At 37.6% G+C, this 16,854-nt stretch overlaps 1 protein-coding gene across 1 annotated transcript in view; it reads left to right on the top strand.

The window, feature by feature from the left end:
* Positions 1–16,854, top strand: part of Tex15 (testis expressed 15, meiosis and synapsis associated) — a 99,380-nt gene that overhangs the window by 40,820 nt on the left and 41,706 nt on the right. The window contains exon 3 of the mRNA XM_045159388.1: positions 14,727–14,874. Within this exon, the coding sequence (XP_045015323.1) occupies positions 14,739–14,874 (136 nt within the window). The 5' untranslated portion in view covers positions 14,727–14,738. The remainder of the gene's footprint in view (positions 1–14,726; positions 14,875–16,854) is intronic.

The following is a 16,854-nucleotide window of genomic DNA, read 5'->3' on the forward strand; positions in this document are numbered from 1 at the left end:
TTTTGTAATGTAAATTCTACTGCTATACATTTGATGCCAATCCAAGTCAAATTACATTCTCTTGCCATTGTATATTCTCTTTCTCCTCTCTCCTACACACAAATGCACACTCACACACAACTTTTCTTACAGCACAGATACCACATTTGATCAGATCCTATTGTTCTTTTACAGCATTGATGATGATACCATTGTTACTAGCATACTAGCATGATTATTAACATTGAATAAATATTTTGGAGCATTATTAATGTTTCTGTGAGATAGATTTTAGACTAAGTTAAGCAATTCTTATCTGACATATCTTAACTAGCAAGAGTAATGGAAGATGCCTAAGAAAATTCACTCTTTAAAAAATGGATTTATTTACAGGTAGAGAAAGAGAGAACATAGGTACACCAGGTCCACCTCTTATTGCAAACAAACTCCAGATGCATATGCCACTTTATTCATCTATCTTTACATGGCTACTGGGGAATTGAACCCAGCCAGGTAGGCTTTGCAAGCAAGCACTGAGCCATTTGCCCAGCCCTGAAAATATGTTTTAAAAGGTAGTACAACCTTTAAGTACCAACCTTTGATACTGTTATAACTGAATTTATGTAGCATGGGCCACTTTTTAAAGTATATTTTTTAATTATTTTCTATGAACGTGTGTGGGGGTGTGGGTATGGTATGTACATCAGATATTGGCACACAGAGACCAGAGGTCCATGTTGCAAGTCTTCTTCAATTTCTCTCCACCTTATTCTTTGAGACAGTGTTTCACTGAACTCATAGCTTAGCAATTTGTTTAGACACGCTGGACAGTGAGCCCCAGGAATTCCTTGTCCCCACCTCCCCATTTCTGGGATTATCAGAGCCCACTTACACTCCCAACATTTTACATGGATGTAGAAGATCCAAACTTAGGCCTTTATGCTTGTGGGAAAAACACTTTACTCACTGAGCCATCTCCCAGTCAACTTTTAACTGATGCATTAAAATATAACTGTGGTTTATATGGTATAATGTCATTAATTTGCTTGTTTTTTAATTTTTATTAGATACAGAAATAATATGTAAACAACACATATTGGTACCATCCTTTCCCTACTTCCTGCTCCTTTTCTGAAGAGGCCTTCCTCATTGGGGTGCAGGTCAACCACATGGGGACTGTAGGTCATGCATTATAGGGAGCATGGCAATGTCTCTGTGCAAAATGTCCACACTTGTGGCTCTAACAATCTTTCCACACCCTCTTCTGCAAAATTTCCTGAGCCATGCTGGGAGCATTTTTAGTTTCCTTCAGTGTTGGGCACTTAGGAGCCTCTGGATTTCTGGTTTGGTAGGTGTTGAATGTCCTCAGGTATGTCAGCAACACAGGCTGATGCAGGTTAGGAACCACAGATGAATGAGACCATGTGAAGGTTGTCTTTCTGTGATTGTGTGAATTCACTTAGAATGATCTGTTCCAAGTTTGACCATTTTTCTATAATTTTCATTGTGTCATTTGTCCTTACTCTGAGTGGAATTCCATCATGTAGATATACCACATCTTGGTTATCCATTCATCAAATGATGGGTACCTGGGTTGATTCCAATTTTTAGCTATTACTAATTGAGCAGCTGTAAAGATAGTTGAGCAAATATCTCTGAACTGAGATGTGGAGCTTTTAGAGTAATTGCCCAGTAATGGAATAACAGGGTCTGCTGGTAACTATATTCATCCTTTTCAGGAGTCCCCATACTTATTTCGACAGTGCTTGTAACAGCTTACATTCAGACCAACATAAATATTTATTTATATTCCTATCTCACCAACATTTATTTTCATTTGATTTTTTAATGTTTGCTATCCTTACTGGGGTAAGGTGGAATCTCATAGTAGTTTTAATTTGCATTTCCCTTAAAACATTCTCTAAGTGTGTGCTAGCCATTTTTAATCTTCCTTTGAGAACTCCCTATTTATTTCTCTGCCCCACTTTTGGAGTGGGTTGTTTGATTTTTTTACTTAGGTTTTTGAGTTCTTTGTAGATGTTAACTGTTAGCTGGCAAAGATTTTCTCCCACTCAGTGCGTAATCTATTGGCTCTGCTATGGTATGTTTGTGCAAAAGCTTTTTAGCTTCATGAGATCCCATTGGTTGAGTGCTTGTTTAATTTCTTGGCCTACTGGGGTTTTGTTCAGGAAGTCTTTTCCCAGTCCTATATCATGGAGCATGGCTCCTATTTTTTCTTCTAGGAGTTGAAGAGATTCAGGTCTTATATTGAGGCTTTAAATCCATTTAGATTTGATTTTTGTGTATGGTGAAATGAGTGGGTCTAATTTCATTTTTCTACATATGGTCCTGTAATTTGTCCAACACCATTTGTTGAAGATGCTGTCTTTTCTCCAGTCTACATTATTGGCACCTTTGTCGAAGATCAAGCAGCTTTGATTACTTGACCTATGGTGTGGGTCTTCAATTCTATTCCATTGGTCTATCTTTCTGTTTATTCTAGTACCATGCTGTTTTGTCACTACGGTTTTGTAATATAGCTTTAGATCAGGTATGGTGATACTACCAGAGGTAGGTTTTTTTGGTTTGGTGTGGGGGTTGCTGAGGATATGTTTGGATATTCAAGGCCTTCTGCGAGTCCATATGAATTTTGAGATCATTTTTTCAATTTATGTGAAGAATGATGCTGGTGTTTTTATTGGTATTATGTTAAATCTGTATATTGCTTTTGGTAGAATTGTCATTTTCATATTAATTCTAACTATAGGAGCATGGGAGGACTTTCTGTCTTCTCAAGTCCTCCTCAATTTCTTTCTTGAGTGTTTTTATGTTTTTGTTATATAGGTCTTTCACATCTTTGGTTAGTGTTATTCCAAGGAATTTTTGTTGTTATTGCTATTGAAAATGTGACAGCCTCAATTATTTCTTTCTCTGTATATTTGTCCTTTGCATATAGAAAAGCTACTGATTTTTGTACATTTATTTTGTATCTTGCCACTTTGCTGAATTAACTAATCGCCTTTAGAAGTTTTGAGATAGAGACTTTCAGATCACTTGTATATAGGATCATGTCATCTGCAAATAGGGGGTAGGTAACTTGATTTCTTCCTTTTCAATTTGAATCCCTTTTACTTCTTTCTTCTGTCTTATTCCTTGGGCTAGTACTTTTAGTACTATGTAGAAGAGCAGTAGTGATGAGAGAGGACACCCCTGTCTTGTTCCAGATCTCAGTGGGAACTCCTTGAGTTTTTCCCCATTAAGAATTATTTGGGGAGGGTACTTAATAGGTTGATATTGTATATATGTAAGTACAATGATTGAGATGGGGAGGTAATATGATGGAGAATGGAATTTCAAAGGGGAAAGTGTCAGGGGGAAGGGAGGGAATTACCATGGGATATTTTTTTTATAATCATGGAAAATGTTAATAAAAAATTTAAAATTAAAAAAAAAGAATTATTTGGGCTTTAGGAGCTTCATATATAGGCTTTTATTGAGATATAAACCCTCCATGCCTATTCTTTCCAGTGTTTTGATCATGAAGTGTTGGTGGTGGTATTTTGTCAGAGGCCTTCTCTGCATCAATTGAGATGATCATGTGGTTCTTATGGTTCAGTTTATTTATATGGTGTACTACATTGATTTCCATATGTTAAACCATCCCTGCAACCCTGGGATGAAGCCTGTTGATCAAGGTGGATAATGCTTTTTATGTGTTGTTGAATTTGGTTTGCAGCCATTTTGTTCAGGAACTTTGCATCTAAATTCAGCAGGGATTTAGCCTATAGTTTTCTCTCCTTGTTGCATCTCTGTCTGGTTTTGGTATTAGGGTGATGCTAGCTTCATGGAAGGAGTCAGGGAGGATTCCTTGGCCTCTGATTATGCAGAATAGGTTAAGAAAAATTGGTTTCAGTTCTTCTGTGAAGGTTTGATAGAATTTAGCTGTGAAGCCATGGTGCTGGACATTTGTTTTGGGGTAAGTTTTTAATTACCTTTTCAATCTCCATGGATGTGATAGGTTTGTTTAGGAGATTAATCTCCTCTGAGTTTAGTTTTGGTAGGTTGTATGTGTCTAGGAATTCATACATTTCTTCCAGATTATTTACTTTTGTGTAGTAGAGGTTTTGGAAGTATGTCCTGATGATTCTTCTAATTTCATTGATGGCTGTTGTGATCTCTCCTTTTTATTTTCTGATGTTGTTAATCTGAGACTTCCCTTGTTTTTGCTTGATCAGTTTGGCCAGGAGTTTGTTAATCTTGTTTAATTTTTTCAAAGAACCAGTTCTTTGTTTCATTAATTGATTTTTTTAAAATTGTTTTCTTAGTTTCCAATTGAATAATTTCTGCTCTAATCTTGTTTCTTTCTGTCTGGAGCTCTTTGGGCTGGTTTCTTCTTGTTTTGCCAGTTCCTTTAGATGGACAGTCAGGATATTAATTTGGGATCTGTCTTTGTAATGAAGGCATTGAGGGCTATGAATTCTCCTCTTAGGATTGCCTTCATTGTGTCCCATAAGTTTTGGTAGGTTGTGTTTTCATTATCATTGAATTCTAGGAATTTTACAGTATTTTTGAAAATTTTTTTCCATGACCCATTTCTTGTTTGAATGTGTGTATTGTTTAGTCTACAGGAGCTGGTGGAGTTCTTGATGTATCTCTTGTTAATTTCTTGTTTTTAAAGCTTTGTGATCTGACATGATACAGGAAGTTACTTCAGTTTTCCTGACTTTATCAAGCCACACTTTATGGGATAATATATGGTCAATTTTGGAGAAAGTTCCATGGGCTGCTGAGAAGAATGTGTATTCTGTAGAGTTCAGGTGGAAAGTTCTGTAGATATCTGTTAGGTCTAGTTGACCTATTATGTTGAGCTCTGTTATTTCCCTGTTAATTTTCTGCTTGGATGATCTGTCTGTTGATGATAGTGAAGTATTGAAGTCTCCAACTATGATGGTGTTGGTGTTTATTTCTGTTTTATTGCCAAATAGATTTTGTTTTATAAACTGTGGTACACCTGTGTTTGGTGCACACATATTTTTGATTGTGATGTGCTCATGTTGGACCACTCCCTTCATGAGTGAGAAGTGGCCTTCTTTGTCCTTTTGATTGCTTTTCACTTGAAGTCTTTTTTATCATATATTAATATTGCAACACCCATTTATCTCCCTTTGCTTAGAATATCATTTTCCAACCTTTCACCCTGAGGAGGTGTCTATCTTTAGGGGTGAGATGGGTTTCTTGAAGACAGCAGACAGAAGGGTCCAGTGTTTTGATCCATCTTGATAACCTGTGTCTTTTGATGGATGAGTTAAGACCATTAATATTTAAGATTATTAATATGAGGTTTGAATTAATCCTTACCGTGATGAGGTGTTTTATGGGGTTTGGTGGTCTCCATTGAGAAATATGATATAATTTTGATGGGATTGCTTTTGTATGTTGTAAATTGTTTCTCTTATGCCACTTTTAACACACTCTCTGTTTTTGTTGTTTAAGAGTTTTAACTATGATGTGTATTAGAAAGTTTCTTCCTTAGTCCTGACTGTTTGGCATTCTGTGATCTTCTTCTATCTGGACAGACCTTCCTTTTGAGAGATTTAGAAAATTTTGTTCAATAAATTTGTTGAAAATGGTCTCTATGTCTCTGGCCTGGATTTCCTCTCCTTACAGTATACCCATGATCCAGATGTTTGATTGTTTTAGGGTGTCCCACAATTCCCTTGTATTCTGTTCACTTGATGTTTTGAACTTAGCAAAGTTTTTGACCTCTTGATCAGTTTCTTCTGTCTTGTCTTCTGTAGTCCACATGAGTAACTCTGTGGGTTTTAGAGAAGTTTTTATAATTTTTATTTGATTTTTGTTTTCTGCTGTGTTATTTTGCATCATGTCCATCTCTTTTATGAGGTACAGTTTCAGTTTGAGTTCTGATTTGTTTGATGCTTCCTGGAGTTCATTCTTTATTATTATTATTATTAGTTTTGTACTCAGTGTATACAGTCAAATTGGTACCATCATTAGCCTCCTCCCTGTCCTGCTCTCCCACAGGGACCATCCTAGCTGGGTAATATGGGTCGTTGTGAGGTTAGGCACAAGTTATGGGTATGAGGCAATGTCTCTTTATAATGACCCATTGTGTGGCCCTGACATTCCCTACTGCCCCCTCTTCTGCAAATTTCCCTGAACCATGTTCGGTTCATTTTAGGTCTGCTTCAGTGATGAGGTCTTGGGAGCCTCTGTGTTTCTGGATATCTGGTCTCATAGGAGTTGAGTCCTCTCAATGTCTTATCTCTTTCACCCTGGAGTTCATTCTTGCATTTGATCAAGTCTTCATTAAGCTTAATCAACTGGTTGTTGAGATCTTCCATTTCTTGATTCATCTTCAATTTATTCATATCTCTTTGGAGGGTTCTAACACTTTCCTCAGTCAAGCTAAACCTACTGCCAAAAGCTGAATGTTTTAGGGGACAATTCTGTTCAAATTTGTTGATAATGATTATTGGTTCTTAGATGATTTGCTTCCAGTTCAGCGATTTTTTTTTTTTTTTTTTTTGGCATTAGGGTCTCATTGGTGGTTGTGTTTTCATTTTGGGAATGACTTTCTGTTGATTTCTCTTTGATTTATTTGGAGGCTTCCATTGTAGGACTAGGCATCCTTGCTGGAAATCTGTTTTCTGGCTTTCGTTGGCTTTTTTGCATTGTAGTCTGCACATTTTAGGAGAACTCTTTTTTTATTGAGGAGGAAGCAAGTTTTGGTCCTTTGGCCTATTCACCCTCTGACTCAGGTGAACAGGGATGTTGGTTCCCAGTGCCCAGTCAGGATACCAGAGCAAAAGCCCTAATTCCACAGCTCACATGGAGACCAGGCCTCCCAAGCAAGGCACAAAGGGATCTACCAGGACCAGGGGACTTGGAGGAGCCAGGAAACAGGAGTGTGGCCTACTTACTGGGGAGGTGGGAGGAGCCCAGAAACAGGGGTCTGGCCTACTCACTCCAGACCACTAAGCCCACCTGCTCACTGTCCACACATGGAACCCAGACCCTTGAGTTCATGTTTTTGTTATTGTTGATTTTTCTCCAATTCAGTTAATCTGTCTGTTGAGATCTTCTCTTCAGTTTTGCCAAGTTTTTAAATATTAATTAGTCTATTTATTTATTAGAGAAAAGTAGATAGAATGTGCACACACCAGGGCCTTTAGCCACTGCAAACAAACTTCACATGCATGTACCACCTTGTGTATCTGGTTTACATGGGTACTGGGGAATCAAACCTGGGTACTTAGGCTTCTGTAAGTAAGCACCTTAACCGCTAAGCCATCTCTGCAGCCCTTCTGTTCAGTTTTATTGAGGTGTTTATTGAGAATTTTTTGTTGGTTCTCTTCCATTTCATTTATATATCTAGTGAATTCTTTTTGCTGGTTCTCATCCATTGTATCTATCCATTTGTTCATGGTCTCATTAAGTTTGTTAAATATGCTTATCATAATCTTACTTGGGCATTCTACATCTCGATAATCCTCTGTATTTTCATTGGAGGCTTCCACTATGGAACTAGGCATTCTTAGTGGGGATATCTTGGCTTGTTGTTTTGTTTTGTGTTGGGATTTGCCCATTTCTGCATAGTCTCTTGTTTTGCCAAGATTGCAGCTATTGTAGCTGTTATCGCACCTGTGTTTCAAACCTGGTTATCTTTGATTAAGGTAGTTGCTCCACTTTATTGGTCTGGGTGCATTTTGAGTTTAAGCAAGGTCCTCCTTGTATGTGCAGCCTCCAGGCAAGTCTGTGTGTGGTCCTGGGATGCTTGGCCTACTCATTGTCCAAGCAGGTTCTCTCCTCTCAGTGCTCTTCACTGCCTGGGGATTTTAGACTTTGAATACCCAGCATTGCCCACTGTCTGGCCTTTGGAATATGATCAGCCCCAGGATCCCATGGGCCGTGGGGCTGGTGCCCCTGGCCTGATGGGGAGTGCAGACTGTGCTAGTGTGGTGGCTCCCTGCTCACAGAAATTGGATAATCTGCTAAATGAAGGGAAGGAAGCTCACTGGGCTTAGTTTCTCAGTATTACTTGCAGCCTGGTGCTTGGAGTGGGTTCTGCCTGGGAGTTCTTCTGTGGGCTCTATCAGAGTCTGAGACTTTGAGGTGAGATATGTTCTGGAGACTCCCCTGGAAACTGATACCCAGCCAAAATTGCCTTCTGTATTCACCCTCCTTTTTTTTTTTTTTGCTGCTTTTTTCTGCATGTGGGAAATCCCTTCCCAGGGATTTGCTCTGGCTGGCTAAAATGGCCAGACCAGGCATGTGGGAACACCAGTTTATTTCATTTATTTTGTGTTGCTGAGAATCAAACCCAAGGCATTATACATGCCTAGCCCCACAAGGTTTGCTTTTTAAAATTGTTTGCAAAAGTTACATTTGGTGAATACTGTAAAATATTTTTCTTTCAAGTAAAAATAAGGGATAGGTAGAGAAAGATGAGTTATTCAGAGGATAATAATGCAGCACCTGAAAAGTTGCTGTTAAATCAGGATTATGAAGTCATAGAACTCTGGGATGACAGTTATTAACACAAGAACAGACTGGCCAGAGTGTCCAGCCTAGGGAGGCCAGGTATGTTAGGAGTCAGAAGTTTACTAATAGGAATAAGACACTGATGTGGAAACTGCTTGATGACCTTGACAATTTCTAGTTAGGTAGAAAAACGTGGAAATTAAAGTAGACAATGGGAGTGAAAGGTATGCGAGACAAAGATAAACATAGCCTTGGTAAATTTTGTTTCATAAATCATCAAACTTGAGCTTATTTAACCATTGTCAGGAGGAATACAATAAACTAAAGTGAATAGAAAAGAAATTGAGAATACAGTAGAGAGGTAACTGAGACAGTGGGGTGAGGACAAGGAAAAGAAAAGGTGAAATGAAAATCAGGAGACCTGGTTTTCTTCCGTCCCAATTCTTACATACCTAAATTACTTCCATTTGTGACAGGTTTGGCAACCTGTCTCCTCGTGTAAAGGGTATACATGGTGAACACTTTAATCTCAGTGCTCCATAAAGTCTTAGTTACACTTAACTACACTCTTCTAACAGGAAGTTGGTTTTAGGTATATCTAAATGAAAGGGAATGGCTGTGTTTCCAGTAAAAGTTAGTATCAACATTGACATTTGAGTATTACACAGTTATATATGCCATATTTTAAAGCATAAATCAGGACTGGGGAAATGGCTTAGTTCAATTCCCCAGGACCCACGTGCACGGGGTAGGAGGAGGGAATGTATCTGGAGTTTGTTTGCAATGGCTGTAGGCCCTGGCATGCCCATTTTGTCTTTCTCTCTGACTCTTTCACGTGCGCTCACTTGCTCGCTCGCGCTCGCACGCTCTCTCTCTCTCTCTCTCTCTCTCTCTCTCTTTCTCAAATAAATAAAGAAAATATTTGGGAAAACAGAACTGTAAGCCAAGGATGAGGAGATTGCTCAGTGGTTAAAAGCACTTGCTTGCAAAGCCTGCTGACCCAGATTCAGTTCCCTAGTACCCATGTAAAACCAGATGCACAAAGTAGTACATCCATCTAGAGTGAGTTTGCAGGCCTTTAAGAAAAAAAAGACTAGATTCAGCCTCCAGCCTGTAGTTTGCCCATGCCTGATGGAGAAAGTGCAAGGCTGTACTTGAGGAATAACTAAGAAATTACTGATTTCACCTAGATATTTATGTAGTTTATTGTCCTCATGTTCTTATTTAATCCTATTTTATTAAAAGTAATTATATGTGGGCTGGAAAGATGGCTCAGCAGTTAAGGCACTTGCCTGCAAAGCCTATTGACCCAAATTCAATTCTCCAGTACCCATGTAAAGCCAGTTGCACAGAGTGGTGCATGCTTTTGGAGTTAGCTTACAGCAGCTGGAGGCCCTGGTGCACCCATTCTCACTCTTTCTTCTTTCTCTATTCTGGCAAATAAAATATATATTTTTTAAAAATAATTATATGTCATCTTCTTTTTTTAATTTTTTTTTAATTTTTATTAACATTTTCCATGATTATAAAATATATCCCATGGTAATTCCCTCCCTCCCCACCCCCACACTTTCCCATTTGAAATTCCATTCTCCATCATATTACCTCCCCATTACAATCATTGTAATTACATATATACAATATCAACCTATTAAGTATCCTCCTCCCTTCCTTTCTCTACCCTTTATGTCTCCTTTTTACCTTACTGGCCTCTACTACTAAGTATTTTCATTCTCACGCAGAAACCCAATCATCTGTAGCTAGGATCCAATATGTCTTCTTCTTTTAGAACTGTGTATACTAATTGATAATTTTAGTGTTTCTAACTGAATAAATTGCTATTTAATAGATACTATTTATTCAACAGGCATTCTTTCCCAAGATTACAAAAAAAAATGGGGGATGGCACTGTTTTGCCATAATATCATCATTGTGGTAATTTTGTGTGAATAGTACTTTAAAACAGACTTAATTTGGGCCTGGCATGATTGCACTCTGGAGGCAGAGATACTAGGATCACTGTGAGTTCAAGGTCAGCCTGGGGTGGGGTCTGTACTCATAATGAGTTCCAAGTCAGCCTGAGCTCTGTAGTCCAATATGTAAAAGTAACAAGAAAATGACATGTTAAAAGTTTGAATAACAGCTAAAAAATGTTCTTACTGATGGTTGTGTGCTTTAAATTGTCTTGACCAGCAACCATGACAAGTACTCATTAAAAACCTTCACAGTCAGCTGGAGAGATGGCTTAGCAGTTAAGACTGTTGCCTGCAAGGCCAAAGAATCCTGGTTCAATTCTTCAGGACCCACATAAACCAGATGCACAAGGTGGTGCATGCATCTGGAGTTCGTTTCCAGTGGCTGGAGGCCCTGGCATGCCCATTCTCCTCTCTTGCTCCCTCCCTCCCTCCCTCTCTTTCTCTTTCTCTCCCTCTCTCTCAAATAAATAAATTAAATATATTAAAGAACAACAACAAAAAAAAATTCACAATTGCCAGCAGTTGAGTCTTATTAAGGGAAATCTGGGGGTTCTCCAAGTTGTCCAGTTGAAACCATTGTTCCAGTAAAAACTTTATCATAGTGAGCAATTGAAATATTTTCAGGATCTTTGTTTGGTTGGTTTAATTTTTCATCTTTAACAAGTGCTTGCAAGAACTTAGTTCCAAATCTGTAAGAGTAGTCTTGAGAAATTCAGTACAAATGTCCTCTGAAAACACACTTTTAGAGGAGTCAATCTTTAGAGCATTGTAAAAAGGGATTATTTCCCTTGCCATCTCTGAAAAATGTGTTTCCATTCATGTACATAGAGTAATGTACTGCAAAAGAAAATCAGTGCCTTGTCTAAGGTCCCATCATAAATTAATACAGAGTTAGAATTTCTCTTAACTTCCTTTTGTCTTTGCAATACTATTCTGACAAACTCCCTAAATTGATTCCGTCACACGGGAGCAGGTTAACACTAACAGAGGGCACTCCTGTTGTGTACTGCAGCCATATAGCATAGATACAGTTGTTAACCTGAGATAAATTAGGCACTTGGCTCATTCTTAGTCTGGTAGAACCAGAATTTGAATCCATTATTATACTTTGTCTTTCTGAGTAACGCTTCTCTTTAATCTCTTTAGTACTGAGTCTGAGCTTCTAGTCAGTAACTGAGAATCACTCTTCCATTCCAAGAAATTTGCATGCAAGTCCATAGACCAAGCTACACTTTCTTCTGTTAAATTTTACAACTTTTTGTGAGCAACTCCAGTCCACTGGTAAAAGGAACTTAAAAGAAGGGATCCTTATTTTATTGTTAATGTTAAGAGAATGCTTTTAGCATTTTATCAGTTTGTCACAAATACTCAAGACATCTAAAGTCAGGTTTGTTTGTTTCTATTAAGACTTTGTAAAAATGATAAATGAATTTGAATTTCACCTTTTTTAAATCTGCTGGCTTATGTGGCAAATAAAATATACATATTTCTTGCTAAATTATCCTTGCATTTCTGAGATAAGCTTACACTTTTTATGATTTACTAATATCTTACTATCTACATCTGGTGTATTTTTCTTAAGATTATTCTTTTTACTTTTTTGACTCAATTTTAGTAAGTTACACTTTTCTCATAATTTATTTTACCTAGCCTTTAAGTATATTAGCTTAAAGTTGTTCATAATATATATGTATAAATATGTGTGTGTATATATATACACATATACATATATACATACATATATATACATATACATATATACATATATATATATGTGTGTGTGTGTGTGTATATATATATATATATATATATATATATATATATATATATATACACTTTAAATATATGTGAATAGACATTTTCATTGTTAGAATATGGGGAATTTTGGGGTGGTGTTCTCTGTTCATCTCCTATGTTCTTGTATATTAACTGTTCCTGAAATTTTTGCAATTCGTTCTTTTTCATACTCTATTGCTTGCCTAGACTAGTCCAGTAGCCCCAAATGAAACTTCCTAGGGAGTCAGAATGGCCAAGAAGACTAAGGTGCTGCATTCAGAAATCAAACTTCCTTACTCTGCATATGTAAACAATATATGTGTAAATGGAATAGGGATATTCTGTATATTTAGTTTATAACATGATATAGTTTATACATGTGTGTAATGATTAATATAAGTGTAATTAATGGTTCTGAGTCTCTGATAATTGAGCATAAAGCAATGTATGAATTCTTTCTACTTTAACATGGTTGATTTACTTGGACTGAATTTAGAGGGACATTATTTTCACTTGAAAAGAAATAATTGCCAGGTATGGATGGCACATGCCTATAATTCCAGCAGGGGTAGGAGGATTGCTTTAAGCTTGAGGCCAGCCTGAGATTACATAGTGAATTCTAGGTCAGCCTGGGTAGAGCAAGGCCCTACCTCAAAAAAAAGAAGAAAAGAAATAATTGCGGGGTTCCATGGTGTAATGGTTAGCAGTCTGGGCTCTGAAAATGACAGCATACAACCTGTGTAATGGAGAATATGCAGTACCATTGTGCCATGAATACTCACTCATCTGTCATCAGCTCTAAAGTTAGTTTCTGTGAGAACATCGAGGAACAACAATTGGTAAGCTTCAGACATTTCCTTTATTAGTAAATTCTCTAGAGCAAAGTTTGTAAGAAAACAGACACCTACAGTCACCTGCCTCTCTGAACACATTTAACTGTAAGGTAATATTGAGCGTCATCTTAGCTCTTGGCTCTTCACATAGATTCAACCACTTGCATACCTTTAGAAGCTGTTGATATAAACCATGATTAATTAGGGGTTTTTCTTTATAGTAGAATCTTTCTAAATAAATTAATCTCTCTTCTCCTTATTCAATTATCAGTTATACATTACATCCATATGTGCTGCTTGAATTCCAAAATGGCATTCTTGTTAGAAGAATCACCCACTAGTGGCTAGATGGGGGAAAGGCTAATTAATTTTCTTCTTTCTAGAGGTTTCTGTTCCCTATTTTTGACCCATGGTTTATTAGAAGATTATAAGGTCACCTTTCATAGAGGGCACAGGAAGCATAGAGATGGTTGGGGGAAATCACCAGTGAACCTTATATAGAACCTTATGCTTTGTGATTCTTCTATGGAACTTTACCATCTCATAATTTGATTTGTGATTTCATGTTTGAAGTAAGCAGTTGGCATGAATTGAGAAGCTCATGAGCCATTTTATAAAGTGGTATGAAAGTGCTGGTTATGTATATATATATATATATGTATGTATGTATGTATGTATGTATGTATTTCTTTGTGTGGGAGTGCCATAGCTTCTACTTAGTATCCAGTTTGAGTTCTGCTGAGAGGTTAAGAAAAAGTTTTGGGGGGAAAGGCTGAGGCTGGCAGGAGAAAGGGGAGAATAGAGAAGAAGGAAGATCCTTGTTGCTAACTGGTATAATAATGTCATGTTAAACATGGTCAGAAATACTATGGAGCAGTAACCAATTAAGCAACTGACTATTGTTAGTTCTTAATTATAAGGATAATCATCAATAATTGGTTTATGATTTTTGTAAGTGTCTCCTTAAAGCCAGAGATTTTTATTTAAAGAAAATACGACTTTAATTTTTATAGGAAAAGCACTTTACAGACTAGAGTGGCAAAAAGTTTACCGTGTTTATAAAAATTTTTATAAGTGATAAGTTTTTAAGTGTCTCAAGAAGAGAGTTATAATTCAAGGAGATTCAAGGAAAAGGTCTGTCAGAAACTTTAAAAGTAAATTTTTAGTATATAAAAAAAATCAGCCAGACATGGTGGTGCATGCCTTTAATCCCAGCACTTGGGAGGCAGGGGTAGGAGGATCACCATGAGTTCGAGGCCACCCAGAGCCTACATAGAGAATTCTAGGTCAGCTTGAGCTAAAGTGAGACCCTACCGTGAAAAACCAAGAAAAACAAACAAAATCAACCAGATGTAGTGGCGCATGCCTTTGATCTCACTCAGGAGGCAGAGGTAGGCAGATTGCCATGAGTTTGAGCCCACCCAAAGACTACATAGTGAAGTCCAGCTCAGCCTGGGCTACAGTGAAAACCCTACCTTGAAAAAAAAATCATCAATTTATTTTTTATTCTGTATAACCTTACAAATTGTGATTGAAGTCTGTTGTCAGTATGATTTAAGAATATATCACTGTTCTCTTTAAGAACTTTTAAATGATTTTTATTTCCGTGCATTTTTCATGTTTATTGACCTTTTGCTTAATAACTTTGGGTTGATTTTAGGCCACCAACAAAATGGAAATGAAAGAGAATTCTAAGCATAAGACATGGAAAATGAGTTCAACCAATGACCCTTCCTTAACTAGCGATTCAGAAGCTAGTTCTTTGAAGAGATTCACTATTCCAAAGATCGGGAAGACAACTGAGGAAGGTAAAGATTCCATGAAAGATGGAAAGTTTTTTTAATAACTGCTGCAGTGTTTCTCTGGTTCATTGATGTTCGTTGTGATTCTATATGAAATTAGGTTAAGTCAGATCTGATCCTTGGATACACTTGTGCTTCTGGTTCTGCACAAAATGAAGTTGACACGTGCCTCCTAGTCTCCCCAGTAAGTACACTAAGCAACCTGAACATTACATGAAAAACAAAGGTACGAAGACTTCCAAGGAGGAAAGAAGCCAGACCTGCTAAGGAATTTGAGTCACGGGGAACAACTTAATCTCAGTGAAGGTCCTGTGGAGGGCAAGGACTTCAGCTTGGCCTCATGGAAAAGAATTACTGCTCCTTTGACTACCAACAGTTCTCAGACAGCAGAGTTTTTAAAAAGGCTTGGTAAAATAACAGGGTAGATGTGAACTGTAGTTTCATCACCGTACCCCAAATGTTCAAGACATAATAAAAATCATTTTATCTTACCATCAACCCAAAAAACTTCAGGTGAATGAAAAAAAGAAAAAATTGTTCAATATTAGCCCTGAGCCAGGTGTGGTAGCATATACCTTTAATCCTAGCACTCAGGAGGCAGAGGTAGGAGGATCACCGAAGAGTTCAAGTCTTCCCTGAGACTACATAGTGAATTCCAGGTCAGCCTGGGCTAGAACAAGACCCTACCACGAAAAGATATGTGTGTGTGTATACATATAATATGCATATATATGTATATTAGCACTGGGATGTCACACCCATTGAGATTATTTGAAAATACCTTTAAAATAGCCACCATAACAATGTTTCAACTAGGATCGACAATCTTGAAACAAATTAAAATGTGGAAAATCTCATGAAACATATGAAATATGGGGCAAGGGAGAAGGCTTAGTGGATAAAGCACTTGCCATGTAAGCCTGAGTACCTGGATCCCTAACATCCACAAAAAAGCTAGTTTCTGAAACTCCAGTACCTGTGAGATAAGAGAATTTCCCAGAAGCTAATGGACCAGCTAACCTGGGAAATAATATAAACAATAATGGAATGAGAGACCTTGCTTTAAAAGGAGGTGGAAAATGGTGACTGATGCTCAAGGTGAATAGCTGACCTACACATGTGCGCCGTGAGATGCACATGCCCACACTCTCATGAAAACACAAATCCAAAATTTATAAGAGATAAAATATGTAAGAAATAATCCAGATAGAAATGGGACATGATGCATACACCACATTCCCAGTACTTGGGAGGCAGAGATGTGAGGATTACCACAAGTTCAAGGTCAGGGCCAGTTTGGTTTACAATTAAAATAAAAACTTGGGCAAAAATTAATTAAATTACAAGGAAAAATCATCAAATCCATTACTATATTTTAAAACTTCAGCCAGGTGTGGGAACATGCCTTTAATCCTAGCACTTGGAAGGCAGGCAGAGGTAGGAAGATAACTGTGAGTTTGAGGCCACCCTGATATTACAGAGTGAATTCCAGGTTAGCCTGGCCTAGTGCAAGACCTTACCTTGGAAACACACACACACACACACACACACACACACACACAAAAGAAAAAACCCTGTCATCAGACATGGAGACAAAATCAGCAAGGACAAATTGAACTCAACAGCAGCATCGGTCATCTGCTGGACTGGTATGGACTAGTCCACCAGTAGCACGGTACACATTCTTTAGCTCTCATAAGACTCAAGGATGCACACATGTGCATAGGCATCATGATTACACAGCCTGCTTTCAGACTACCATGGAACTAAAAGAGACCTCAATAGCAGAAACCTAGCAGAAAAATCAACAGGACCAAAATTATGTCTCTGCAAAGATAACAGTAACAAGCCCCTATCCAGGAAAACTGAGGGAAAGGATATAATTTACTAATACTAAAAATGAGAGAAGGGGCATCCCTATAAATCTCACAGATACTAAAAGCTTGAAGAATACTATGAGTGACTCTGCCCACAGATTTTATAACC

Source organism: Jaculus jaculus, chromosome 9 (genome assembly GCF_020740685.1).
Source record: "Jaculus jaculus isolate mJacJac1 chromosome 9, mJacJac1.mat.Y.cur, whole genome shotgun sequence".
Classification (NCBI taxonomy): domain Eukaryota; kingdom Metazoa; phylum Chordata; class Mammalia; order Rodentia; family Dipodidae; genus Jaculus; species Jaculus jaculus.